This window comes from Euleptes europaea, chromosome 4 (genome assembly GCF_029931775.1).
Source record: "Euleptes europaea isolate rEulEur1 chromosome 4, rEulEur1.hap1, whole genome shotgun sequence".
NCBI lineage: Eukaryota > Metazoa > Chordata > Lepidosauria > Squamata > Sphaerodactylidae > Euleptes > Euleptes europaea.
The window spans coordinates 27,079,175-27,106,775 of record NC_079315.1 but is presented as its reverse complement, the minus strand read 5'-3'; the positions used below and the strand labels follow the sequence as shown (position 1 = coordinate 27,106,775).

The 27,601-nt window shown below is 46.6% G+C and overlaps 2 protein-coding genes across 2 annotated transcripts in view; one reads left to right on the top strand and one right to left on the bottom strand.

The window, feature by feature from the left end:
- RNF20 (ring finger protein 20) overlaps positions 1–18,813 on the top strand; it is a 34,208-nt gene extending 15,395 nt beyond the window's left edge. Inside the window, exons 9-19 of the mRNA XM_056848084.1 lie at positions 1,201–1,380; positions 3,977–4,112; positions 5,561–5,682; positions 6,630–7,018; positions 8,911–9,028; positions 9,573–9,722; positions 10,728–10,940; positions 13,336–13,461; positions 15,956–16,096; positions 17,107–17,208; positions 18,637–18,813. Coding sequence (XP_056704062.1) covers positions 1,201–1,380; positions 3,977–4,112; positions 5,561–5,682; positions 6,630–7,018; positions 8,911–9,028; positions 9,573–9,722; positions 10,728–10,940; positions 13,336–13,461; positions 15,956–16,096; positions 17,107–17,208; positions 18,637–18,813 — 1,854 coding nt within the window. The remainder of the gene's footprint in view (positions 1–1,200; positions 1,381–3,976; positions 4,113–5,560; positions 5,683–6,629; positions 7,019–8,910; positions 9,029–9,572; positions 9,723–10,727; positions 10,941–13,335; positions 13,462–15,955; positions 16,097–17,106; positions 17,209–18,636) is intronic.
- Positions 18,814–26,223: 7,410 nt separating this feature from the next.
- Positions 26,224–27,601, bottom strand: part of GRIN3A (glutamate ionotropic receptor NMDA type subunit 3A) — a 163,443-nt gene continuing 162,065 nt past the window's right edge. Inside the window, exon 9 of the mRNA XM_056848278.1 lies at positions 26,224–26,578. Within this exon, the coding sequence (XP_056704256.1) occupies positions 26,236–26,578 (343 nt within the window). The 3' untranslated portion in view covers positions 26,224–26,235. The remainder of the gene's footprint in view (positions 26,579–27,601) is intronic.

The following is a 27,601-nucleotide window of genomic DNA, read 5'->3' as shown; positions in this document are numbered from 1 at the left end:
GTGTGTGTGTGTGTGTGGGGAAGGCTTTTCTCTCTTTTCTCCCTCTTTTTCTGTCTCTTTCTTTGTCTCCCTCCACCTTTTCTTTATTTCCCTCCGTCCTTTTCTTTCTTTCTCCCTCTTTCTCCCTCCCTCCCTCCCTCCCTTTTCCTCTTTCTCTGTTTTCCTTCCTCCCTTCCTCCCTTGCCAATTGACTGTGGGCTGCGCCCCCTGGCACCTCGTTTGCTCAGGCCCACCGCTGGCTGCCCTCCCACCTGGGGGGGGGGAGTGGGGGCGCCCTGCAGGCCTTCTCTGTGTGACCTCCCATGGGGTTGCCAACCTCCAGGTGGTGGCTGGAGACCTGGCAACCCCAGCCTCTCCCCCACCCTCCGGGAGATCTACACCTGGTATGGCCCCTGAATGATGTTATAAATGTGCAAATGGCCCTTGGCAGGAAAAAGGTTCCCCACCCCTGTTTTAAGGAGTCTCAAACTACTTTCCCTTCCCCTCCCCACAGCAGACACCTTGTGAGGTAGGTGGGGCTGAGAGAGTTCTGAGAGAACTGTGACTAGCCCAAGATCGCCCAGCAGGCTTCACGTGGAGGAGTGGAGAAACAAAATCCTGTTCACCAGATTAGAGCCCGCCACTCATAATTACTCGGCCACGCTGGTAGGGTGAGGAGAAATCATCTAGCCAGCAAATCCATACTTCTGACCCTTAATCCTCCCAACCTGCACCCCTCCCCCAGTGAGCGAGTAAGAAAATGAGAATGTTTTCTCAGCGATTTGGCATTCCTTTGTAGCCACGATCTGCAAACTGAGATCGAGTGTGGTGCAGTGGTTAGAGACTAGGACTGGAGAGACATATGCTCCACTTAACCCTGAAGTTCTCTGTGGGGACCCTGGCCCAGTCTTTTGGCCTAATGTAGCTCACAGAGTTGTTGTCAGGATAAAATGGAGGAAGAAAGAACCACGTACACCACAATGACCGCCCTCTCAAGGAAGGCGGGAAAATGTAAGGACATAGACAGAGCATGAGCTTTGGTTTTGAGGGCGGTTGATGTTGTGAAAGATGGCATCTAAGCCTAACCTTCAAACGGTGGGAGAGTTTGATCTCTGGCTTGCTTTACTTTGTTGGGTAGTATTGTTGCTTTAGCTCTTGTGATATGTATGATGCGACACACTTTTCCTTACGGCTTTCCTCCTCTTCTGTGGATCTGGCTAGGTGGATCTGAGGCGGGCCGTGGAGGAGGTGGTAAAGGAGACCCCAGAATACCGCTGCATGCAGTCCCAATTTTCTGTCCTGTATAACGAGAGCCTCCAATTGAAAGCACAGCTGGACGAGGCCCGCACTCTGCTCCACGGTACCCGAAGCACCCACCAGCGCCAAGTGGAACTCATTGAGGTAACCACTTCCTCTCTTGGTTCTCTCCCGACTCGGGAGGATGACTGTACATTGTGATAACTGTCGGCTTGCTGCCCTCAAGGCATTGAGCGCTGCACATAGCACAGAAGGGATCGAGATCTCCCCAGAAGAGGGGAAAGCTAATAAAGAAACACAGAAGGAGGATGAAGGAAGGGCTAGTAATGCAGTAACAAGCACCGGGCTAGGAAAGGCCTCTGCCTAAGTCTTGGAGAGTCACTGCCAAGCAGAGCAGACAGTACATGGCTATAGGGACCCACAGTGTGGCTCAGAGTGAGGAAGCTTCCTGTGTAAGTCCAGCAAGACAGACGGTGTTCATCCGACTGGGCAATCAGTAGAATTTATATTCCTGTGCTATCGGTCTGGGACCCTCGTATCTTCGGGACCACCTCTTCTGGTACACCCCCCAAAGAACATTACATTCGTTGGATAACAACTTACTGGTGGTCCCCGGCCCTAAGAGTGTGCAGCTGTCCTCGACAAGAGCCAGGGCCTTTTCAGCCCTGGCTGAGGCCTGGTGGAACATCCTCCCGAGCAACATCAGAGCCCTGCAGGGACCTCAAAGAGTTCCACAGGGCTTGTAAAATGCAGCTGTTCCACTAGGCCTACAACTGAGGATAGAAGAAGAAGAAAAGTTGGTTTTTATATGTCGACTTTCTCTGTCACTTAAGGAAGAATCAAACCAGCTTATGGTCACCTTCCCTTCCCCTCCCCACAACAGACACCCTGTGAGATAGGTGGGGCTGAGAAAGCTCTAAAAGCTGTGACTAGCCCAAGGTCACCCAGCTGGCTTCGTGTGGAGGAGCGGGGAAACCAACCCAGTTCACCAGATTAGCAACTGCCGCTCATGTGGAGGAGTGGGGAATCAAACCTTGTTATCCAGAGTCTACCTCTCCAAACCACCTCTCTTAACCACTATACCATGCTGGCTCCCTCTGGACAGCTGCAGGTGTCATCCCTGCTGGCCTCCCTACCTTCTCCCTGTGTTATTTAATTAGGTTCAGGAGATATGGGGGACTGTTTGGTTGCAGTTAGTTTTAGCAGTAACCATCTGTTTAGAGTCGTCTGCTGTTTTAAATTGATTATCTGTGAATATTTTAATGATGGGTTTCAGATAATGAATGTTTATTGGGTCTTTAGGCTGATTTAAATGTTGTTACCCACCCTGAGCCTGGCTTCGGTCAGGGAGGATGGGATAGAAATTAAAAATAATTAAAAAATAACTAAATGATCAGCCTCCATAGGTTCATTATGATCCAGGGCTTTTAAAAAGATTTGAAACTCCACAGTGGTATGTGGGCGTAGTACATGGAAATAGTGGGCACCACTGCAACTCGCCTGTGCATCTTTCTTGGCATGTGCATCGCCGCTCTTGTCATAGCAATTGACTACTTCTAACTGGTCAGGAAAGGGGGGTCAGTGCTCTAGCACGATTTCCTTCATCATAGAAACACTGCCGAATGCTCTGTGGCAGTGGCTCCTGTGAGGGAGAGAATTAGGTACCCTTGGCCCAGAGTTGGGATTCTAGAGGAGCCCAGGCCAGTCCCTTTATTTTTCACATTGTTCACTTTTTACCTCGACTAACATAATTCAGCGTTTGCATGCCTTGAACCCTCCTTCTGGGGACAGAGCACCCCATCTTTTCCAGTGCTCTCAGATTGTCTTTAATCCTTAACAATTCCAACTTTTCGAAGACTTTTCTTCTTGGCCAGACATAGTGCCTTACCCCTCAGTGAATTAACTGGCAGATTTTTGAAAACCCCAGTCGAACAGAGAGTCTGCCCGTGTGGAAAGGCAAAGACAGAAACACTTACCCATTTTTATTCACATGTGATTTATATTCTATAAGATTTTCTTTGATAACGGCATTGATTTTACACTTTCCTGTATGTTCCCATGACTACCACTTAATCTATCTGCTGTCTGGTAATGATAAGGCGGTTTCTCTATCGGTTGTTTACTACTTAACAGCCGCTTTGAAGATACGCTGAAGGCTATAATCAAGTTACGTGTAGATGATAATTTGCATACAGACACTCTTTTTGCACTGGAACCGGCATGCCTTGAATTCTGGAATGGCGCAAACATTCTTCTGGAGCAGAACATTTTTTCCTCCCTGTAGTGCACGTTTTGTGTCTGGTTCTTAAAAAAAAAAAAAATAGCCAAGGCAAAATCAGCACTATTGAATGGTGTGGCTGTTGTTGGATTTGCACCACTTTGGTTTGTAGGTGACTTTGTTATTAGCGTGACTCAGATTCTCAGAGTCTATGCTGGGAAGCTGGGAGGCACCAAAGATAGACTTTGGCACCAGTGCTGTACCTTGGAAACATGGTGACAGCTGCCAGTCCCAGTGCAGTGGGCATCCTGTGGAGGTTAAGAAAAGGCTTTGCAAAGAGTGGCAGAGCAGAAGATATGCCTCACGAGCAACTTCCATGTAGACTGCAGGAAATTGCCTTCTGTATTAGTTTGATGTCTCCAGTGGAGAGACCTCTTTCTTTGTTCAGCTTCTTGTCTCCCCATAAAAGTAAGAATAATCTATGTGAAAACTACATTCCCTGGTTTCCCACCCCCCCTCCAGCGGGATGAAGTCAGCCTGCACAAGAAATTGCGCACTGAGGTCATTCAGCTGGAGGATACCCTCGCCCAGGTCCGCAAGGAGTACGAGATGCTGCGGATTGAATTTGAACAGACGCTTGCGGCCAACGAACAAGCAGGTATGTTATCTGTCTGTTTTGGCATACCTTGTGACCCAAGGTGGCCCCTTGGAGGCTTTACTGATATTCAGTACGGTTATACAATAAAAGTTGAGGGCAGCAGGAAAAGAGGAAAACCCAACAAGAGATAGACTGACTCAATAAAGGAAGCCACAGCCCTCAATTTGCAAGATCTGAGCAAGGCTGTCAAAGATAGGACATTTTGGAGGACTTTCATTCATAGGGTCGCCATGAGTTGGAAGCGACTTGACGGCACTTAACACACATACAATAAATCCTTCCATGTCATGTCTCATAGTATGAGACCCTTTCTTGGATATGCAGTTTAACCAGCAGCCTTAGCTGCACCCATAAGCTGGTTAGTGCTGAACCGCTTTCAGCAGCCTTGATCAGCCTTTTTGCGTTAAATCCACTTGTTTTGTAAAAACTGGCTATCGGGCCTTCCCCGAACACCGGGGATTCTGCTTATTTCAGCAATGCCCGTTTGACAGTTTTCTTATTCTTGTTAAATACTTGCTTGCAGTGCACTCTCCTACTGGCTCTCAAGTCTGGCCGTACTTTGCCCATCCATGCTTCTCTAATGGACCACCATGGTCACATGGTGTAAAAACGTTCCCATGATTACCGATAGTTGCTGTAGAGCCTTGAGTGAGTGGGCTTCTAGCCTGCATGGTCTGAAGAAATACTGAAATGGTGTGCACAGTTTTGTGTTTAGAAGAAAAAAAAAAGGAGTTGGTTTTTATATGCTGACTTTCTCTACCACTTAAGGAAGAAACAAACTGGCTTACAATCACCTTTCCTTCCCCTCCCAACAACAGACACCCTGTGAGGTAGGTGGAGCTGAGAGAGCTCTAAGAGAGCTGTGACCAGCCCAAGGTCACCCAGCTGGCTTCATGTGGAGGAGTGGGGAATCAAGCCCAGTTCTCCAGATCAGAGTCCACTGCTCCAATCACTGAAGGTGTGAGATGAGCTTCCAGCAGCCAAAAAGGGAGGGGTTTTTTTTTGTGTGTGTGTGTCTTCTGTGTCCCTACATTTTTCCCCCCTCTGGAGACGTATTTAACCCCACAGTAAACGCCAAAAGAGGACACAGGTGAGAGAGCCAAAGTGGTGTAGCGGTTAAGAGCGGTGGACTGTAATCTGGTGAACTTGGTTGGTTTCCCCACTCCTCCACATGAAGCCAGCTGGGTGACCTTGGGCTAGTCATAGTTCTCTGAACTCTCTCGGCCCCACCTACCTCACAAGGTGTCTGTTGTGGGGAGAGGAAGGGAAGGAGATTGTAAGTCAGTTTGATTCTCTTTATAAGGCAGAGAAAATGGGTATATAAAAACAAACTCTTCTTCTTCTACAATGCAAGACTTGGGTGTCCCCTTTTAGCTCCTCAAGTCAGTTGTTACGCCAGAATTGTGGAGATCTCTCTGTAACTCTCTTGTGTGGTGGCTTATGTGTAGGTCCCATCAATCGGGAGATGCGTCACCTCATCAGTAGCCTCCAGAATCACAACCACCAGCTGAAAGGGGAGGTGTTGAGGTACAAGCGGAAGCTGAGGGAGGCTCAGTCTGACTTGTGCAAGGTAAGGGCAATGGCAGAGCGAGGAGCTGTTGGGGAGCTGTGCTTGGGGAGGTCCAAATCTGCTTTGTGGGGTGGAAAAGGGGCTGTAGGGACATGTGGAATTCTTTTTTTTCCTGTAAACTCTTGCGTTCCCGAGCAGCCTCTAGAACTCTGGCCATGGCCCCAAACCCATTAAAAAACCATATATATAAATATATATATGATTTTTCATTTCAGCAAATATATAAACAGAAATTAAAAATAGAAAAATACAGAAAAATAGAAAATAATACTGAAAAGTTCTGGGTAGAAATACAAAATTTTGACAAAACTACCTCATACACGCTATTATTCTATCCTACTTAGAGTATATTCTATCGTATCTCTACCCTCTTAATATATGGTCCTCCTTGTTTCCTACTTGCTAGCTTATTCTCTATATTGCTAATTTTTTAACATTAACAAACATATTTTTAATTTAATATCTAATGCTTTCTTCCTTTGCATAAGCATACATTTACCCAAACTCAATTTTGCTTTTACAACATTTTAACAAACATACGAGGCAATAAAGCTTCCAGTTGTTTTGAAATTCTTCCTTTGGTCTTTTATTCACTTGGTTTGTCAGCCTCGCCATCACTCCATATTCTGCTAGTTTACTCTTCCATTCCTATACATCTGGACATTCTTCTGTCTTCCAAAACAGACATAAACTTGTTCAGCTTTTTGCTAGGGCAGTTGAAAATGCGTGTCAGTTCTCCTGTAAAAGAGCCACAGAATTATAGGAGTGTGACGTGGGAGATGGGTGTGTCAAGATCGATGGGAATATCCTTAGTGGGCTGCACAAGGAGGAGGAAATGGGAAAATCCCGTGCTGCAAAGTCTGTGGATGGTAAGGAATCCCTATGCGAAAGCATTGCTTATACATTTTCACGTGACTATGTGTGTCTCTTCCCTGCCGTTCTCCCAGACCCGTTCCCGTAGTGGCAGCGCCCTCCTGCACTCCCAGTCCAGCACCGAGGACACCAAGGAGGAGCCGCCCGATATCAAACAGGAGCCCGACGACGTCTCGGCCCTGTCCACGGCCTCCAAGGCCCCTCCCGAGGATGCCCTTGAAACCAGGGCGAAACGCGATGAGGAGGAGAGGGAGCGGGAGAGGCGGGAGAAGGAGCGGGAGAAAGAGAAGGAGAAAGAGAAGGAGCGGGAGCGGGAGAAGGAGAAAGAGAGGGAGCGGGAGAAGCAGAAGCAGAAGGAATCTGAGAAGGAGAGGGAATCGGCCAAAGAGAAGGACAAAGGGAAGCACGACGACGGGAGGAAAAAGGAAGTGGAGCTGATCAAGCAGCTGAAGGCTGATCTCAAGTAAGGCGGGTCCTGCAGTTTTTGTTCCTTAATGGCGAGCTGAGGTGGCGTTTATTGGGGCTGAAGGGATGTGCTGTTTCAGAACTGATAGCTTCTCTGGCGGGCTTGTTACCCTGCCTTGGGAAATCTTGTCACCCTGCTCTTCAGGGCTCCCAAGCAGCTTGCAAATCACCATAATACCAAGCCTTTATGAGACGTTACACATCTTAACGTGGCGGTGGCTGGAAGAATTTGAGCTAAGCTTCCTGGAAGGGAGTGCAGAGGCTTCTTGGCAGTCCCCGGGATGCCTGTTCGTGTCTTTTCAGGCACACTTCCTGTATGGTTCTCCACATGGGGTAGGCAGCAGTAGTGAAACACTGGGTTTAGGAGTCACTTTGAGGCCTTCCTAATCCATTCCGCTCTTGTGCATTCACTTTGCACTGTGTCTGAATTTGCCAATGAGTCATCTTGTGTTCTTTCCTTTCCTCCCTCTTCTTTCTTTCTTTCTTTCTTTCTTTCTTTCTTTCTTTCTTTCTTTCTTTCTTTCTTTCTTTCTTTCTTTCTTTCTTTCTTTCTTTCTTTCTTTCTTTCTTTCTTTCTTTCTTTCTTTCTTTCTTTCCTTCCTTCCTTCCTTCCTTCCTTCCTTCCTTCCTTCCTTCCTTCCTTCCTTCTTTCCTTCTTTCCTTCTTTCCTTCTTTCCTTCTTTCCTTCTTTCCTTCTTTCCTTCCTTCCTTCCTTCCTTCCTTCCTTCCTTCCTTCCTTCCAATTAATTAAAAGAAAACATCATAAGTTAAATACATAATCCAATTTCCTTGAAAAAAGAAAAGATAACAAGGAATATATGTATAGTATAATAATGTTAAAATATTGTGAAGTATTAAAATATATAAGGTGATGAAATAATAAGCAGTGATAGCTATTATAATAAATCTGAACATAAAATTAATTTCCAGGTATTAAAAATAAGTTCATATATAATTGTCATCTACCCACTATTCAGTTGATTTTCTCTTAAATACCTGTTGATGCAACATAACATAAAATCATAACATAAAAATCAGTTCAGTTACATTCTCCTCTACTCCCTGTTTTATAAGAATATTATGTAATATGCTTTCCATTTGTCTTGAAATTCTTTGATTGTTAATCACATGATGCACTAATTTCGCCATTTTGGCTTACTCTGCTAGTTTGTTTTCCAAGTCTTCTCGCCATGGGCAGTCTTCTGCTTTCCATTTTGTTGCAAATTTAACTCTGACTGCCGTTATCATATATCTAAATAATTCTTCCAAGACTTTGAGAATACTGTTGGGCAAGACACCCAGTAGCATACTCTTAGCATTCATAGCCAGTTTGATTTTTAAATTTTTCTGGATTTCACCATATATTTCTTTCCAATGTGTTTTTTTCTGTTTGCAAGTCCACCACATATGATTGGGTTATTTCTTTACTGCCAGTATAGGCCTTTGGAAAGCGCATAAGTCAACAGGGCCACGTGGGATTTTTTTTCCCAGTTCAGCAATTAGAAATATCAGATGGGGAAGAGATTTATCAGTATTTAACAGAGTTTGCAGCTTCTTTCCTCTGGAATGCCAGTCCCCTAGTTTCTTGAATGAAGACTAGTTGTTGTTTACTTCCTCTGCGACACCCAGTTATGACCACATCCTAAGCCAAAACTGACTTAGCAGTCTGTTCTTTTTTGGCTATACCAAATGTGTTTGGTTGGAAGCCTTCCCATTTTTCCCCAAGTGACTTCTGAGAGTCCCAAGTTAAGATGGCTGTTGTCCTGACATGGGGGAGAGAGGGTGGTGGTGGAAGGTGCTCATGATTCTTGATTTGAAGTAGACAGTGTTGCCATCTTGCGGCCCTTGCCCACTGCCTGTTGTGTACCTGTTATCTTTCCATTTGTTTAGGAAGGCCCAAGAAAGCCAGAAGGAGATGAAGTTGTTGTTAGATATGTACCGCTCTGCCCCAAAAGAGCAAAGAGACAAAGTTCAACTGATGGCTGCGGAGAAGAAGGCCAAAGCTGAGGTAACCCTGTCTGCCATTATCACCCCCCTCTCTCTCTCTCATGCAATGGAGAGTAGATTTACATGGCTTCTGTTGAATCTGCAAAGACCTCAGTTTTACCTTGTGAAACAAGGTTTCCATCTAGGATGGCACTCCCTCTAGTGCTTTATTCTGGACCCAGGCAATCACAGCTAATTCCTTGGAAAGATACACTTTTCTAGAAAAATTTCCTCAAGATGATTTTTAGTTAACTTGGGTACCTTAGAGTTGCTCTGACCTGGATGGACTAGGCTAGCCTGATCTCGGAAGATCTCAGAAGCTAAGCAGGGTTGGCCCTGGTTAGTATTTGGTTTGGAGACCACCAAGGAATACCAGGGTTGATATTCAGAGGCAGGCAATGGCAAACCATCACTGTTAGTCTCTTGCCTGGAAAACCTCCGGGGTTGCCGCAAATTGGCTGCAACTTGACAGCATTTTCTCCTTAAAAAAAAAAGAGAGAGAAATCCTTTCTCGTTTTAAAGTCTCATTCCCTTTCTTTTCGCATCCCTCTTTCTGTTTGCCGCAGTTGGAAGAACTGAGGCAAAGACTGAAGGACCTGGAGGACAAGGAGAAGAAAGAGAGCAAAAAGATGGCTGATGAGGATGCCCTCCGGAAGATCCGGGCAGTGGAGGAACAGATTGAATACTTGCAGAAGAAACTGGCTATGGCGAAGCAGGTGACAAGTGTTTGCTTATCAGGAAGTGCAGAGGTCACAGTCTCTGAGATGTTGGACTTCTGGTTTCTTGCAATAAATAAACGGTGATAGAATGGTATGATGGCGATGTACTCCGACCCTATATTTTAGCTACACCAAGTGGTGTTTTTGGGCTTTCCTTGGCCATCGGGTATCATTGGTGAACCAGCTGGCTAGGAGGTTCCTGCATTGTCTGCATTATGTCTTATATCTCATTGCAAACCTGGCCCCCATGAATGCATGTCAAAAAATCTGCACAGTGAGTTAAAGAAGGAATGGGTGGGGGTCTCCCCAAGTGCTCTCAGGTTTGTAGAAAAAAAGGTGCTAGGAGGCTGGGCAGAGAAAATAAACATAAAATATGTGTGTTGAGATCTTGGGAGGCTCTAGGCAATCCCAGAATGGCTGCTTATCTTGTGAGATTTCTGTGGGAGTCAGAGGGGCAAGCGTGAAGATGGGGAGCGGGGCAGAGCCAGTGCAAAAGAAAAACTGAACAAAAGGCTGAGAAGAGATACTGGAAGGGGGGAGGAATTCCCCCACACACACGCACACATGTCTTGTGGGCCCTCCTGGTTTGTGTGTGTGTGTGTGTGTGAATTTATACACATACATATGCTAACAAGCAACAGAATCCAAAGGTGCACTAGAGCAGAGTGGGCTATATGGTGGGGAATCAGTTTTGTAAATCATACTGAGAAGGCCATTGCAGGAGGAACTAGAGGCACCCACTGCTATGATGTGGAAAAAATGCCTCCTCTCCCCCATCTACCACTCTCAGTTCTTGAGTGTGAAAAATCAGACTGAACAACATCTTTCATGCGATCAGTGTGACCATTACTTCAACAGATTTCACTCTTTCTGGTCGCTCTTCTAGTTGCAACCTTGATTAAATTTGCCTTTTAAAAGCAGGCTGTGGGAAACCAAGAGCTCTGGGTAACCACAGAAGGGCCAGACTGAGCTCCCGGCCTGACTTCCCAACCCCGTTTATAGGAGGAAGAGGCACTGCTCTCTGAAATGGACGTGACCGGCCAAGCCTTTGAGGACATGCAGGAGCAGAACATTCGCCTGATGCAGCAGCTGAGGGAGAAGGACGATGCGAACTTCAAGCTCATGTCAGAGCGCATCAAATCCAACCAGATCCATAAGCTGCTAAAGGAAGAGAAGGAGGAGCTGGCGGACCAGGTGCTGACCCTGAAGACACAGGTAAGTCATAGAAACATAGAGGTAGAAGGGACCTCTGGGGCCATCTAGTCCAACCCCCTGCACAATGCAGGAAATTCACAACTACCTCCCCCATACCCCCAGTGACCCCTACTCCATGCCCAGAAAATGGCCATAAACAACAACAACAAAAACCTCCAGGATCCCTGGCGAAACTGGCCTGGAGGAAAATTGCTCCGTGACCCCAAAGTGGCGATTGGGACTATCCTGGGCATGTAAGAAAGGGCCCCGAGAGCCAAACACTGACGCAGCCCTTCCTGTCCTCCCTCTCATGATCTGTTTAAGTTCACAAAATCAGCATTGCCGTCAGATGGCCATCTAGCCTCTGCTTAAAAACCTCCAAGGAAGGAGAGCCCACCACCTACTGAGGAAACCTGTTCCACTGAGGAACCACTCTGTCAGAAAGTTCTTCCTAATGTTTAGCCAGAAACTCTTTTGATTTAATTTCAACCTGTTGAATTATGTCATTGGACAGAGCAGCAGAAAACAAGCCCACCACCTTCCTGAGCCAAGGCAGGGGTTAAGAATGGGGCTCTTTCAACATGTGAGAATTGTATCTTGCTATATTGTACTTGGGCTTATGCGTATGCCATGTTTTCTGTAGGATCGGAGAAAACACACATGGTGAAGAAGTGAGTGAGATTGCCTGATCATCTGAGTAAATGATAGTCTGTTGTGGTGTAGTGACTTGGAGAGAATTGGGAAATCCCTGGTTTAAATAGGACAGGGGGGCATAGTTCAGTGGTGGATGCATCCTTGGCATGCAGAACATCCTAGGTTCAGAGCCTAGCATTTTTGGTCAAAATGAGCTCTGGTAGCAATGTTAAAAAAACATCCCTGGAAAGCTGCTGTGGACTCGTGAACCTCTACAGTTGCCTTGACTCATTATAAGGCAGTGTCCTCACATCACCTTTACAGATGAACTCACTTTTGTGATTTTGAGCACGCTGCACTTTCTTTCAGCTTCCAGTGTATAGAAATACTGACCCACCATACGTGGTAGTTGTAAGAAATACAGACAGTACTTTGTAAGTTACTGAACGGAACACGAGTTGGAGAATTACCCTTTGTTGCTGGGGATTCTTATGGAATGTTGTCTTCATATGTTTTACTTACCTGTTGCCATGTCCAAGAAAAAAATGGGCTAAATTGGGGTTCTTTGTGTGCCTGCCATTCTACAAGTGCACAGGCAATGCTCCTGAGAGTCAGCTTGGGGGGTTGGGGGGTTCATGCAAGTTTCCAGTTCTTCGGACTGGAAGCTAGGCTTACGAGTATATTGGCAATTTCAGAAACCGAAGAAGTTGCAATAGATGGGGGCAGGGCTTCAGTGCCCTGGATACTTTCTTGCTCTTCCCTCTGGCTAAATGAACTGGCTAAATGATCTACACTGTTTATTTATTTTTTATAGTCCACTTTTTTCACTGAAACTCAGGGCAGATGACGTGGTTTGAGACAAAAGTAATCAACCAGCTCAAGAGATCGAATAAGCAATGCAATAGGACTGTGCAATGTTGTGTCTCAATGGCTTGCGTTTTAACGCAGAGATGAGCACGTTGGGCTCCTTAGCCCAGCGCTTTGATTTCGGTGGCAGCCAGCTAGCAGGATTCTGAAGAAGTGGCACAGAAATGTTCTAAATAACAAGATAAATAAAGAAAACAGGACTAGGATTACAAAGAGTCCCATGGCGCAGAGTAGTAAGCTGTAGTACTGCAGTCAAAAAAGCTCTGCTCACGACTTGAGTTCGATCCCGATGGAAGTCGGTTTCAGGTAGCCAGCTCGAAGTTGACTCAGCCTTCCATCCTTCCAAGGTCGGTAAAATGAGTACCCAGCTTGCTGGGGGTAAAGGGAAGGCGCTGGCAAATCACCCCATAAACAAAGTCTGCTTAGTAAACGTCGGGATGTGACGTCACCCCATGGGTCAGTAATGACCCGGTGCTTGAACGGGATTACCTTTACCTTTGGGATTACCTTTACCTTTAGGATTACAAAATTAGAAACTCTGCAAAAAAGTACGAGACATGGTATGTCAAACAGCCGAATAGAAGCTGTTGAGAGTCAGAGCCCCTTTCATCAGATACAAGGGACGAAGGGAGCTTTGACTCTCAAAGGGTTCTACCCTGGAAATGTTGGTCTCTAAGGTACTACCGGACTGGAATCTAGCTCTTCTACTGCAGACCAACACGGCTGCCCATCTGAAACAAAGCAGAAGATGGGATTTCGAGTCAAATTGCAGACTAAAATTAAGCAAATAAGGGGGTGAGCGTAGTTTAGACAGGATGCATAATTACAGTTACCTTAGGGCAGATTTTTCAAAAATGTCGCGCACCCATAGCCCTAGCGGCTCAATCCTGCTTTTCTCTGCGTTTGCCTTTTGAAGGTGGATGCCCAGTTGCAGGTTGTGCGGAAGCTAGAGGAGAAAGAGCACCTGCTCCAGAGCAACATCGGGACAGGAGAGAAGGAGCTGGGCTTGCGGACCCAGGCCCTGGAGATGAACAAGCGGAAGGTAACGGCCCCTCTCCCCAAAACTTATGCTCTCTGCCTTCTGCAGGTGGTTGTGCGAGCCCTTGAAAGGCAGTAGGCGGGCAATTATTCTGTTTGATCTGCTTGTGGAGAGAACATTGCAAAGTCTCAAATGAGGCCATAATTAGGACACGGAAACAGAAATTGCCGGCTCTCCGGAGTTTTGAAAAAAAGAAATGGCCACAAAGCCATTGTGTATGACAAATTGACGTATGACAAAGATGAGAAAGGGCAGTGGATGAAAGGAACAGCCGAGTGCCGGAGGAATAAAGGCCAGCCAGATGAAGATAATGAGGTTGGCTGAGGTTTGCAGGAGAGAGAAGTGATGAGAGTCTCAGGGAAGGAGAACGAACCGATGGGCTGGAGGTCGGGAGCAGAAGATATGTTAACGACAATGCGGCAAAAGTGTTCTCCTCCTCCAGAGGTTGCACGGGTGCCAGCAGCGTGGGTGGCATCACAGAGTCGGCAAAAGCTACCCTTGTGAAGTGTATAAATCCCTGGGGCAGAGATGAGCACGTTGGGCTCCTTAGCCCAGCGCTTTGATTTCGGTGGCAGCCAGCCAGCATCCTCTAGCTGTTCCCGATCCAGGTGTGGAGGAGGTGGCTGTGAGGCCTGCAGAGGAAGAAGGATGCTTCCAGGAAGTGGTGCGGGGCCCACAACCTGGGAGGATCCCAATCGTGTGCGAACTGTGTTTTCTGGGGGAGGGGCCGTGGCTCAGTTTCTAGAGCGCCTGCTTGGCATGCGAAAGGTCTCAGGTTCAATCCCCTGCATCTCCAGTTAAAGGGATTAGGCAGGTAGGTGATGTGAAAGACCTCTGCCTGAGACCCTGGAGTACCACTGCCGGTCTGAGTAGACAGTACTGACTGATGGACCAAGGGTCTGATTCAGTGTAAGGCAGCTTCATATGTTGTAGCCTTGGGATGTGATAGTTGGTGGGGCTTTGGGCTTATTTAATTTTTGGATCAGTTTGTGTGTTCTTTGCTGAGAACATAACTTTTAAGGCTTACCTAAAAACAACAACAAAAAAACGAGAGCTCAGAGTGACATGCGTGGGCTTGAGATCAGAATACAAATTCTGTACAAGGCGGGAATCCTGTAGGGAGCTGCAATGGCTGTCCAGTGGAGTTTGTTTCTTCACGACGTGGCCAGCAGCTATGCTAAGGATACATCTGCTTGTTATTTCCCCTAAAATGTCTAACTTTTTCCCATTTAAAAAAAGATTCTCCCCCCCCTCCTTACTTATGCTTGCTTTGAGATTTAAGAATAAAATTATCAGCATCTTAATGCCTTAGTGGTGTGCTTCTGTTGGCACTATTGTGTATTGTTTAAATCAGCCACTTCCAAAAAAGAATTTTCTGGAGTTAGGAAAGGGGCAGAAAGAGGTAACCAGTGTGATCAAGGGGTTGGAGCGCTTTCCTTTATGAGGAAAGGCAAAAAAAGAGTCCTGGCGTTTTTAGTTTAGAAAAACAGCATGCAAGAATGGACATGACAGATATAGAAAGCGATATATAGTGCAGAGAAAGTAGTGAAGATAATTTTTTTTAACCTATAAAACTCAGAGTGGGAGGAAAGGCGGCATGGTATAGCCCGAACTTGTCAGATCTCGGAAGCTAAGCAGGGTCAGTACTTGGAAGGGAGACCACCAAGGAAGACTCTGCAGAGGAAGGCAATGACAAACCAATACTGCTTCTCACGTGCCTTGAAAACCCCTTGCTGGGGTCACCATAAGTCAGCTGCAGCTTGATGGCACATGCACAAAACACTCAGAGTCATCCAATGAACCTGATTAGCAATAGATCCCTGACCGCACACCCCAAACCCACTGCGCATCAATACATGGAATTCTGTTCCTAAAGATGTGGCAATATCCCCTGTTTTTAAAAAGGTGTTGATAGATTAATGGAGGATAGGTCTATCAGTGGCTGTTAACCATGATTTATAAGCTGTGAGTACCAGCTGCTGGAGGCAGGCAGCAGTCAAGGAGGGCCCATTACCTTCATGCTCTGCTTGTGAGCTTCCACCTCCTTTGGGAAGGTGGAACTCTGGACTGGGTGGGCCCTGTGGTCTGCTCCAGCAGGGCTCTCCTTAGTTGCAGCTCTGTGAAGGGAGCCAGTGCGGCGTAGTGGTTGGTTCAAGTGGACTAGGCTCTAGGAGATCCAGGTTTGAATCCCCTGCTCTGTTTTCCAGGCTGCCAGCTTAACGTACCTCAGGATGGTTGTGAAGGTAAAATGAGGACGAGAGAATAGCATATGCCGCTCTGAGCCCTTTGGAGGGCGGGTGGGATAAAAACATCCCAGACAGACAGATAGGTAGATGTCCAAAGTCAGCTTGTCAGCTCAACCACATAGAAAGGAACAATTGGCTGAAAGCCCTGCTGATATCTTTTCAGGAGTGTGATGATGAGGCATCAGATGATGAAATTCTCATTCCCCACAATATCTGCAAAGAAACATCTTTCTTTGCTTATTTATTTGCAGGCCATGGATGCCGCCCAGCTTGCTGATGACCTTCGGGCGCAGCTAGAGCTGGCCCAGAAAAAGCTGCACGACTTCCAGGACGAGATTGTGGAGAACAGCGTGACCAAGGAGAAGGACATGTTCAACTTCAAGCGGGCTCAGGTACCTGGCGGCCCTAATCTAGCAGATCTTCCTTTGCCTCCTGTGGCATTGCCTGGAGCAGAGCAGGGCTGCTTCTCGCGCTCTGTGTAACTTTTGCCCATGCGCTCGGCTCTGCGAACTCCCCAGCTCACCTTCAGCCGAGTTCCTGCATTGTTTTTCTCATTGGAAGGAAAAGGCTACACATGCCTATGCAAGAATTGCACTTCTGGATCAGAGCAGTGATCTGCCTTAGGCCTGCATTGCATTTCCAAAAGGGGCCAGGGTGCTGCTTCTGGGAAGGTCACAAACAGGGCATCAGAGGAAGAGCTGCCCTCTCTACCCACAATGTGGTTCTGAGCTCTGTGCTGCTGCTGGAAGTCTATGTAGCTGTGTGTGTGTGCCAGCAAGTCACAGCTGACTTATGGCAACCCCGTAGGGTTTTCAAGGCACGAGACGTTCGGAGGAGAACTGTGACTGGCCCAAGGTCACCCAGCAGGCTTCTTGAGGAGGAGTGGGGAATCAACCTGGTTCTCCAGATTAGAGTCCACTGCTCTTAACCACTAAACCTTGTGTCACAGCTCAACACACACAAGGACTTCGGAAGGTGAAGACTGACCCTGAGGGAAAACAACAAAGGCCTCAGACTAGGCCAAGCAGGCTTCATGTGGAGGAGTGGGGAATCGAACCCAGTTCTCCAGATTAGAGTCTGCCGCTCTTAATCACTACACCATGCTGGCTCTGTAGCTAATAAGCTAATGCTTATAGACTGATCTGCCATGATTTTGTCTTGACCCTTTTTAAAGCAGCTGTGCTTCTGATCTGACAGCACGCAAACGCGGCTGGTGGTTTCATGTTTTGAGGAGAAGCTGCCCTTCAGGTTAAAACCCGAGAAAGTGGTGCTCGAAAACCCTTGCAGGAATGGACTCGTTCACACCCTGGAGTTCTTTCCCATGCCTCTTAAGGGAGCAGCTCTCAGGAGAGACGGTTCTGGCCCCACTGATGCATCTGCTTACTTTTTATTTCCCATGCAGGAGGATATCTCGAGGCTACGGAGGAAGCTGGAGACCACGAAGAAACCTGACATGGTGCCCAACTGCGATGAGATCCTTATAGAGGAGATCAAAGATTACAAGGTAGGCGGCTTGATCCGAAAGGCCCTCTTGAGTGGTGGGTCGGGGCTAGGGGTGCTTGGGGTTGTACCTGGCTACAGTCTCAATGAGGTTCTGCCGAAGGTAGTCAAGCGAGGCCAGGGGTAGTCTGAAATTTTCCCAGTTGGATAATCATAGAATCTTAGAGTTGGAAGCGACCATTCAGGCCACCTAGTCCAACCCCCTGCTTCATGCAGGATCAGTCTAGAGCATCCCTGACAAGTGCTTGTCCAGCTTCTGCTTAAAGACTGCCAGTGAAGAGAAGATCACCACCTCCCTAGGTAGCTGATTCCCCTGTCAAACAACTCTTACTGTAATTTCCCCCCCCTAATATCCAGCCTTTTTGCACGCAATTTAAAGGCCTTGAGCAATTTAAACCCATTACTGTGAGTCCTATCCTCTGCTGCCAACAGGAACAGCTTCCTGCTCTTGTGTAAGTGACAGCCCTTCAAATACTTAAAGAGAGCAATCATGTCCCCTCTCAGTCTCCTCTTCTCTAAATTAAACATTCCCAACTCCCTCAGATAAATTGGAGTCCTTTATATTTCTTTATTAAGACACTTATACCCAGCCTTTTGCCTCCATTGGGGAATAATAATATGGCCAAGGCCAGTGGCGCAAAATTGGTAAAAGATTTTTTATTACTCAGAGTAAAAATTCCCTATGAGTTTCGCCCAAGGGGGCTTCTTCAGATGAATCTGTAGTTATTGCCGTAGTCCTTATGAGCATAAATTCTGTAGCCAGAGTAATAAAAAAATCTTTTACCTATTTTGCACCCTAGGCCTTGGCCTTATTTTTATTTCCTGCTACTGGTGTGGCCCTTTTGTTTCTTTTTGCCCCTGTTGGGGACCCAAAGCAGCTGTAACAATCCTCCTCCATTTTATGCTCACAACAGGCACCTTAGGCTAGGCTGTGTGTGTGACTGGCCCGAGGCCATCCAGGGAGCTTCTGTGGCGGAGTGGCAATACTGATCTCTCAGATCCTAGTCCAGTTGTCTAAGCTCATGTTGACTCTCCTTCCTTTTCTTTTTCAAACTCCCATGACTCAAAGGTCTTGAGCAGTAAATGGGGAGCCTTTATTTCTTTAAGGAAAATATGATGGCGAGATAACTTGATCACCACCAGTGTTCTTGGATCTCTATCCCCCAGCAAAAAGGGGACTATTTTATCTTTTGTTATGGTGGTTAACTCTCCATAAAGGATAACAATAGGATATAATGCTTGATAATGGTTGACTCTCCATAAAGGATAATCATAGGATATAATGCTTGTAGGGTAACAGTCCCGAGAGCCCCCTCTGAACAGTCCCTAAGTAGTTCTATCTCCTGGCCTGGGATGGTAGCTAACAAGGGCAAGCTCCCGCCGATCTGGTCTCCCAGCTCCATCTCGCAACCGCGTGTCTTCCGTTCCGCAGGCTCGCTTGACCTGCCCCTGCTGCAACATGCGCAAGAAGGACGCCGTTCTCACCAAATGCTTCCATGTTTTCTGCTTCGAGTGTGTGAAAACCCGCTACGATACCCGGCAGCGCAAGTGTCCCAAGTGCAACGCCGCTTTTGGGGCCAACGACTTTCATCGTATCTACATTGGCTGAGTCTCCGACTTGGCAGGGCAGAGAGGCGTCTCTGAAGCCAGCCGCCCAGGCCCCTGTTTTACTTTCAGGCTGGAAACTTTCTCTTTTTGTTGGCAACATCCCCCTGTCTATTTTTTTAATGCAATTCTCCACTGGTTAGAGAGAAAAATGGGATTATCTTCTGATTCCCTGTGGTGTTTTTCTTTCTTGGGGGGACTGCCACCCCCAGCACAATCCTCCCTTGTTGCCGGTGCTTCTTGGGGTTGACTGTGTGTTTACATGGGCTCTAACTCAACAGCCTGTGTGACTCAGCCTTACACTGGAAAATACTTTGAGTAGTTTAACAAGCCGTCTGTCTGTGTGTCTCGTTTAAATTTAATTTTCGACTTTGTTTTCTGAAAAAGAAGAAAAGTTTTTCTTTTCTGGGCAAGGTTGTTTCCCCGCATTGTGTCTGCCTTCGCTAGCAGGCACTTTTGTTTTGAGAGGCTCGTGACAGTTCGACAGTGTGCGCGGTTTCTTCCCGATTGAAATGGTTCAGAGCGACCCTCATAACCTGTTAAAGAGCTTGACGCTCTGGGAAGGAGGAACTCCACGCAGGTAAAGAACAAAGAGTGACACGGAGCCAACTCTGCTTCAAGCTGCACCTCCGCTGCCCTTCCGAAAGGAAACAAGGACGGCCAGTGAAATACGTGGTGGAGGGACTGGCAAAGAAGGTGCCTTCTCTTTGGGGCTGCGTGCCTGGACGGGCTGAAGGAGGAAGAGGAACTGGATCTGATTCGCCGTTCAGTTCCTTGCGTGGGTCCTGTGCATGGCGTAGTGCAGGAGCAAACCTCAGAGATCGTGCGCGGTGCTGTTCTCTGTGTGTTGAGTTGTCTGCATAAACAGAAGCCTACAGTCATCGACAGCTATGAAAATAGAACCTCTTTCCGCTATCTGTCTGCCTTGTTTTTTTTATTTTACAGCAGATGCATGGCCTACTCACGGAGGTGTTCACGTTAGGCCTGTACAGGCTATGTGCACAGTGTGGAGACTGTCTCCTGTGCCCTGTTCTGTACGCAATCTGCATGCAGGACTGAAGTGTGATCCCCAGGCACTTGAGACCAGCTTCCAGTTCAGAGGCCCCTTTGGACTGCCGGACTGACACATCCTTCAGAGGCTGTCTCTCCTTACTCTTCTAGAAGGAAAAAAAAAAGGCTTTTTTTGTTCTGCTTTTGCTATGAGAGTGATTGATTGGAAGTGCATCTGTTTCAATAAAATCCGTGTCATTCTATAAACTTTTTGGAGACTCTATATTGCTTGTGATTTGTGCTGTACCTGTATTTTGTACATACAAAGACTTAAAGCTCACACTTAAAAGGGGTAGAAAAGGACAAGAGTCCAGTAGCACCTTAAAGACTAACAAAAATATTTTCTGATAGGGTATGAGCTTTCGTGAGCCACAGCTTAAAAGGGGATGAGACCAGTGTGGTGTAGTGGTTAAGAGTGGCGGACTCTGGTGAGCTGGGTTGGTTTCCTCATTCCTACATATAAAGCCAGCTTGGTGACCTTGGGCTAGACACAGTTTTCTTAGAGCTTTCAGCCTCACCTACCTCAAAAGGAGTCTGTTGTGGGGAGAGGAATAGAAGGAGATTGTAAGCCAGTTTGATTCTCCTTAAAAGGTAGAGAAAGTCGGCATATAAAAACCAACTCTTAAAGTATCTTGATGAAAGTCAGATCAGTGCAAGAAGTCTGCAGCAGGGTGCCTTTAAAGGCTTCAGTCCTTGTTACCCACCTCAGTTTGAAAATTCCCACCAGGGGCCACTTACCTTGCAGAAGGTAAGGCTGACAGTAGGAGAAACCTTTATGCAGCAACTGGGATCAGAAGATGACTGAAGAAGGAACTTTTTAACATTGCTCTCCTTAGAGCCTTCAATTACTGCTCTTGGGTAAGACCCAACATCTTGGCTGCTGGACGTTGATCCAGCAACCTGTTCCCAAGAGAGAACAGTATGCCTCAGGAGAGCATCTAGCAGGGGCAGCAATCATGTTTCAGGGCGAGAGGGAGGACTGGGTCTCCTTCTATCCTTGTTGTGGGTATTCTGTGCGTACCGTTTCAGGAGCAAATTGCCTAAAGGTGGAGTAGAAGGGTTTTAAAGGAAGCAAAGCACAGCTTTGGGGCCCCAGAAGTCTCTAGAGAATGCCATTTTTAGACACGATTCTGCGGTTCCCATCTCAGCTCTGCTAGTCACAGTTCAGCCGAAGGTGGCGGCTACTGCCCAGCACTGTGCCCAGTGGCATTTGGCTGCTAAGCTGTTCCAACAGAAAGCGTCAGGAGGCAAAACAACTTCTGGGGATGACGCAGCGGTTATCCCTTCCCTGCGTGCCTCGTCAACTTTTGCACAGGCTATCAATTCAATTTCAGGCTTTATTGCCCAACTCTACCTTTCCATAAGCTCTCTGGGCATTTTTTTCACACTGAAAGGCAAATGAGTCATTACCTCTTTGTGGCATACTGGAACAAACTGGTTACATAAAGGACTCAGACCTGCTACAAGAGTTGATGACTCCTTTCTTGAGCCAGTGTGTGAGGCTTAGAATAAAATTAGGAATCTGTCTCCAACTGGGCAGCGTGTTCCTCTGCAGATTGACTGTTTAAATGCAAGGTGTACGGTGCCAGTGAGAGATCATGGGGGAAAAATAGCTTTTAAAATGGAACAGTGTTGACTTGTAGCTGCTTAGTAACTACGCTCACACTGCTCTCAATCCTATTGAGGCTGTCGACTTCTCGGGGAAGAAGAGTTGGTTTTATATGCCAACTTTCTCTGCCTTTTAAGGAGAATCAAACCAGCTTACAATCTCCTTCCCTTCCTCTCCCCACAACAGACACTTTGGGAGGTAGCTGTGGCTGAGAGAGTTCAAAGAGAACTGACCAGCCTTAGGTCACCCAGCTGGCTTCATGTGGAGGAGTGGGGAAACCAACCCAGTTCACCAGATTAGAGTCCGCTGCTCATGTGGAGCAGAATCAAACCCGGTTCTCCAGATTAGAGTCCCCCGTTCCAACTCACATCATGCTGGCCTGTGTTGGAGAAGGGAATATATTACTTTGTACAGTACTTTTGCATATAGATGGGGCTGTATAATTATAATTCTTGCCCTGAATTAATATTGTTAAGGAAAGAATGAGGATGGTGGGGGAATTCATAGTATTGAGACTGAGTTTTGTGTATGATCCAGCTTTGTGGCAATAATAGTCCAAGATACAGTACGCAATTACAATATTCATATTGACTTTCAGAATTCAGCATGTGCTTAGAAGTGGAATCTTAAACGCCTACTTACCTTTCTTAGACTTGAACTTAGAAGGGTATAACTTTGCTTAAGACTGCACCGTAAATCTCTCCTGTTGAAAACAGTGGGACATAAGTGCTTCACGTCGATTGGATTTTGTCCTTAGCACTTGCAGAGTGCTTTCCTCAATAGTTCAGTGAAACGGGCATGCACGTTATAGTTATCCATTCAACAGCTCTGTGAGGTAGGCAATTATCCCAGTAGTGCAGATGGTCCAGCTAAGGCCACAGTTTTGGTACCAAAAGCTACATTTAAACCAGGGGCATTCCTAACTCAACAGTGCCCCTTTAAAGAGTCATGCGCCTTCTGTACTGAAGGTTGGGTTTGTAGAGAAGTGGTAGATGTATACATAATTACTCCCCCTCAATAGATGTTTAACCAGTGGAAATTGCCTTGCTAGATCAAACCATTTAGTCCTGCATTCTGTTTCCAACCTAGGAAGCTCATACGTTTTAATTATACCTTTTAATTAAATTTTAGTTAATATATTTTAATGTTTTCATTTTATTTTGTAAGCTGCCTTGGGAAGGTTCCAGGAAAGATGGCATAAAAATCAAAATAAATAAATGGGGCATGAAGAGTAGTGGTCATCTTCACCTTCCCAATAATCTAGTGGTTCCGATATGGGGGGAATGGGGTGGCAGAATAGACTGCAGAGGATGAAGGGTCATCGTATGGAATGTTCTCTTAACTTACAGATAGAAAAGCAGGTTAGCAGACAGAGGGGCCCAAAGATTTTCCCCTGCAGGGCTAATTTTCTGTTTGCGTGGAGCTCTTTATGCAATGGAACATTTACAACTGGACTTGGCCTGCATTTTGAAGCTCTACAGCCTATTCTACCACTCAGTTCCCAAATCATTCTCTTGCATGTTTGAACCAGGCCTTAGGAAGATATTGCTTGTCATGGACCCTCTGTCTGGTTTAGCTGTTGTGACCAATTCATGGAGGCATAACCTCCATGAATTTTCTTAATCCCCAGAACCAATACCCAAGGGCTGGTCTCTGTGCAGATAGGTAAGACTCACACATAGGGAACAGCTACAACTATGATTCAGGGGTTTGTAAACTCCAGGAGACTGCTCAGGTTTACAGAAAAAGTGCCTTTAAGTAATCTTTGTTTTGGGGTGCCCCTTCCCCAAGCTGATGATTTGTGTGCATGTGCAGACATCGTTTTTTTGTTTTAAAACCAGAGTTCAGGGGTATTTTGGGTACCACAGTAACTCAGAGCGCCAGCGTGAGCAGCAGACTAATCTGGAGAACCAGGTTCGATTCCCTACTCCACATGAAGCCTGCTGGGTGACCTTGGGCCAGTCACAGTTCTCTCAGTATTTCTTTCCCCTGGCAAGTGCTCATGAATCTCTTGTTGCCTTTTAAAACCCTAAACTGATGCCTATCTGTGTACGTTGTGGTAATGAATTTCACATTGGAGTCTTTTGACAGTCCTGCACCTACTGTCTATCAAGGCTATACTTTACAGTAAATATTTAACTCTTAAGGATTCCAGCACTTCAACTTCCTTTGGATCGAGTCCTCTGTATGACAATATCGTACGTTATCACAGGGCTTTTGTGTAGGAAGCTTGCAAGTCAAATTGTCCTTTATGCCTGATAAAAGCTTACACTTGCCAATAACAATCCCATAGAACACAAAGAAGGTCATGATATCAGAGTTGGATAGTCCTTTTTTTGGGGGGGGGGGATAATTTTACCTCAGGAGAATGAGTTTTCTCTCATAATTGTGACACCAATACAGGTCAACAAACCAAAACCATTGTGCAAATCAACCACCTTAAAAATAGTATTAAAATTTATTTAAAACCAAAGACATACAACTATGACCCCTCCCGCCAAACCAGAGTTTTCATCCAAAAAAAAGAAGATGGCCAGGTGAACTGGAAGTCAAGGAAAGACTTCATAATTAATTTTACACCAAAGATGTTAAATGTATTTTAGTGCTGGCTTTTGGTTGGATATTTGAAAGATGCTACTTATATTTGAGAGAGGGAAAGAGAGAGGTGGTTTTGAGTGGGGTCAGACAGCATGGTAGAAGGGGACATTTTCCGGGCACAATCTGTCATATACATTTGTGTTCTTAAGATGTCTGGTTATATGGTGGGAAGGGAGATGTACACCAACGTTTGGTGGTAGGTTCCATCTCCTCTGTATAGCCATGTTCAGGTTGTTGCTCAGGTATAAGGATGCTCCTTGAAAGATACTCCCACACTCACAAGCTACTTTTCTCTCTTATCGATCCCCAGTTAGCAGAAGATCTTGAACCTGTTGTCAGGTCATACAAGTTGAGGTTCAATGTACATATGACTTTCAATGGCGCAAGAGCTAGCTCCTTCATAGCCATGTCCATGCCACTCTTCATAAGGTGTTTAAACAATGGATGGTTGGTTTATATACCATGCTGGTAACAACCGAGTGGATATCTCAAGCTTGGTACATAATCCACTTTGAGATGAACAATGTGCAAGTTGACTAGACTGTGGGGGGCAACCACAGACTGGGGGGCTCCACAGCTCCAAGAAAACTGGGCGCTACCAGCAATGCACTGGGCTGTGCATGTATGGGTGGGGTGGGGTGGGGTGGGGAATGATTTGCCAGGTGGTTGTGTACCACATATTAACCCACTGCTTGCATGGCACCCGCATGAAGAACAGACATTTACAATAGGATAGCAAGCCACCGCTGGCAACTTATACAACACGTTTCACTGAAAGATACCACTGTGCTTCAAAAACATTAAGCCGTAGGGGTGGCTCGGGGCCTGCAACTCCCCACCACCAGTCTGAAAATGACAAGTCCCTCGAGTGTGTTAGGGAAATGTAGGCCAAAAAGATGAGAGAGAGACTGGGAACTGGCAACACCATCAACAGAGAAAACCATCTGTAGTTTCCCAAAAGAACAGAACACTTTGTTGTTTATTTCTGTGGGGAGTACAGGGCCTACTAGGCTTGCCAGGTCCCTATTTGCAACCAACGGGAGGTTTTTTGAGGCGGAGCCTGAGGAGGGCAGGGTTTGGGGCAGGGAGGGACTTCAATGCCATAGAATCCAATTGCCAAAGCGGCCATTTTCTCCAGGTGAACTGATCTCTGTCAGCTGGAGATAAGTTGTAATAGCAGGAGATCACCAGCTACTACCTGGAGGTTGGAACCCTAGGGCCTACTAAAAGTAGCCGGGATATTCTTTGCACGTGGGAAGAACTGAAGAGGGTCCGGCCCTTGCCTTAGCAGTGAATTCCAACTAGGGAAATGATGGAGAGCTTCATGTTCTGAGGAAAATGTACCGTAGCTCATTTGGTCATTTGGTTTGCATATTATGCCAAATGAGGGGCTGCTGAAGTCTGGATTTCAACTTCCAAATGAAAGGGGGCTATATTTTTGAATGCTCCCTCTTGCATATATTCAACTACATTCCCTGCATGTAGTAAATGACACCAGAGGGAGAAGTTGAGCATCACCCTCTCCCTGAAGGGCTGGCTGTCTACCTCTAGGAGGATTTTGTAGAGCAGCACTGGAAAATATTGAAGAGTCCAGAATTCTATGCCCTCTTTTCTCCCCTGTCCTGCTGTGCAGTGAGCGGACCATCGCTTTCCATCATGGAAACATTTATCCTTCGATCTGGCTCTTTGAGGGCGCTATCTCTTTCCCAGTGACCAGATCGGTGAAGAGAAATAACTGAAAATGAGCACAAACAGGGCCTTGGGAATCTGCTGTCTGGGCGGTCACCCCAGCCAGGCCGTAACAGTTTCAACTAGCAAAAGCCACACAAAGCATCACCAGGACACACAATTTGAAATCATCATTTTAAAGTCTCTCTCACACTCTTTTTTTTTTTTTTTTAAATCAATGCACAGAAAGGGCTAAAAAGTGGAAATCCAGTTTGAGTGTGGCAAGGAGCAAAACAGGAGGTTGTGTGGTGCAGTGGCTCTCCGTTTCCCATAGTCGGGGGGGGGGTCACCTTTCTGAGAAGCTGCCTCCCCATGGAGACGGAGGGAGCCGGGAGCTCAAGTATTGCTTGGTGATATCCGCGGCTGCTTTCTGGCATTATCCCCAAAAAGTATGTATTTGAATCGTTACGGGAAAGGGGTCGGGGTGGGGAAGGTAGCCCCTTAGGACTCAGCGGTCCTGTTTGTCCTCTGAAACTCTTCCAGCTCCAACTTCCTGCTCATGGCAAGCTGCAGTTCCTGCTTGATCACCTGAATCTGCTTCTCCAGCTCAGAGAGTTCTTGCATCACCGAGGTCCTCGCAGTGTTAAGGGACTCTGCTTTCCCGTTGGTGGTCAGGGAGGCCAGGGCTTCTCTCTTTAGTGTGGGGAGAGAGATGTCTTGCTGCTGCTGCTGCTTCAGGATCACTTCGGTCTGACACTCCTCACTGCAGATGTATTTCTTCCGATGGCAGTTGCCCTGGTTGGCCGTGTTCCACACCGAGTGTTGGCTGTTTCCTGTGTTGGACCTACACAAGGGATTCACATGGAGGGTTAGGAGATGGCCATCTGTTTGCACTCACTCTTTGCCAGAAATGCAGAAGCAGAAGCAAGAACCTCTCCTTGGTTGTTTAGCTAAGGCTGCCCCAAAGAGGGGAAACGAAGGATACAAAATGTCATCTATCTGAGTTAGCCGGAGGACCCAGGAAGCCTAATCAACTCCCATGCAGCAAAGGGAGAAGGGCTCAGAGGCAGAGCATCAGCTTCACATGCACAAGATTCCAAGTTCAATCCCTGGCATCTCCAGTCATTAGGGGATGTGAAAGATCCTGGAGAGCCACTGACAGCCAAAGACAGACCAAAGGTCAATATAAAGCAGCTTTAGGTGTGCATATGTCAACCAGGTGATCTTGATATTTTAATAGGCTAAATTATGGGGTGAGGGGAGCAACAACCTGCTCATTAACCTGGAGGGGGCATGGTACACTCTATGGTACACACGATTGCTAGACCTAGCTGGCACCCCAGCAGGAGAATTCAGGGGGTGGGGACAAGCGATTTGGTGTTGCCCCAATGTGCGAGGTCACTTGCAGTGCAAAAATGGAAGTGATGGCATTGCGTCAGGGTGAACTGTAGGATCACCCAAAACTCTATAGTTAAACTGGGAAAATGTCACAGTTCTGTGAATACCTTAAGCCTCTCTATTCTAAGATCTTATGGCAGACTGATTGTGGCAGACGTTTCGGTGGACTGTTCCATGCCCAGGCATGCTGCAAGATGTAAAAACAATATATCCTGAGCATGGCAAAACAAAAGCTGGCTTGTTCATGAAGAATGTCACCTTACCTTGGAAAAGAGGTTTAGAGACCAACATCTTTACTTTTGTAACCCCTGGTCTTGACTACTGAACTGCACTCTGTGTAGGGCTAACCTTGAAGAACATTTGGAACCTTCAGGTGGTCCACAGTGGCCCAGCCCATTTCGTGATGGGTTGCGTTCATTTAAGACCCAGTCTTGGGCAACCTGCAATCAGTTAGTGTCTAACCCCCACC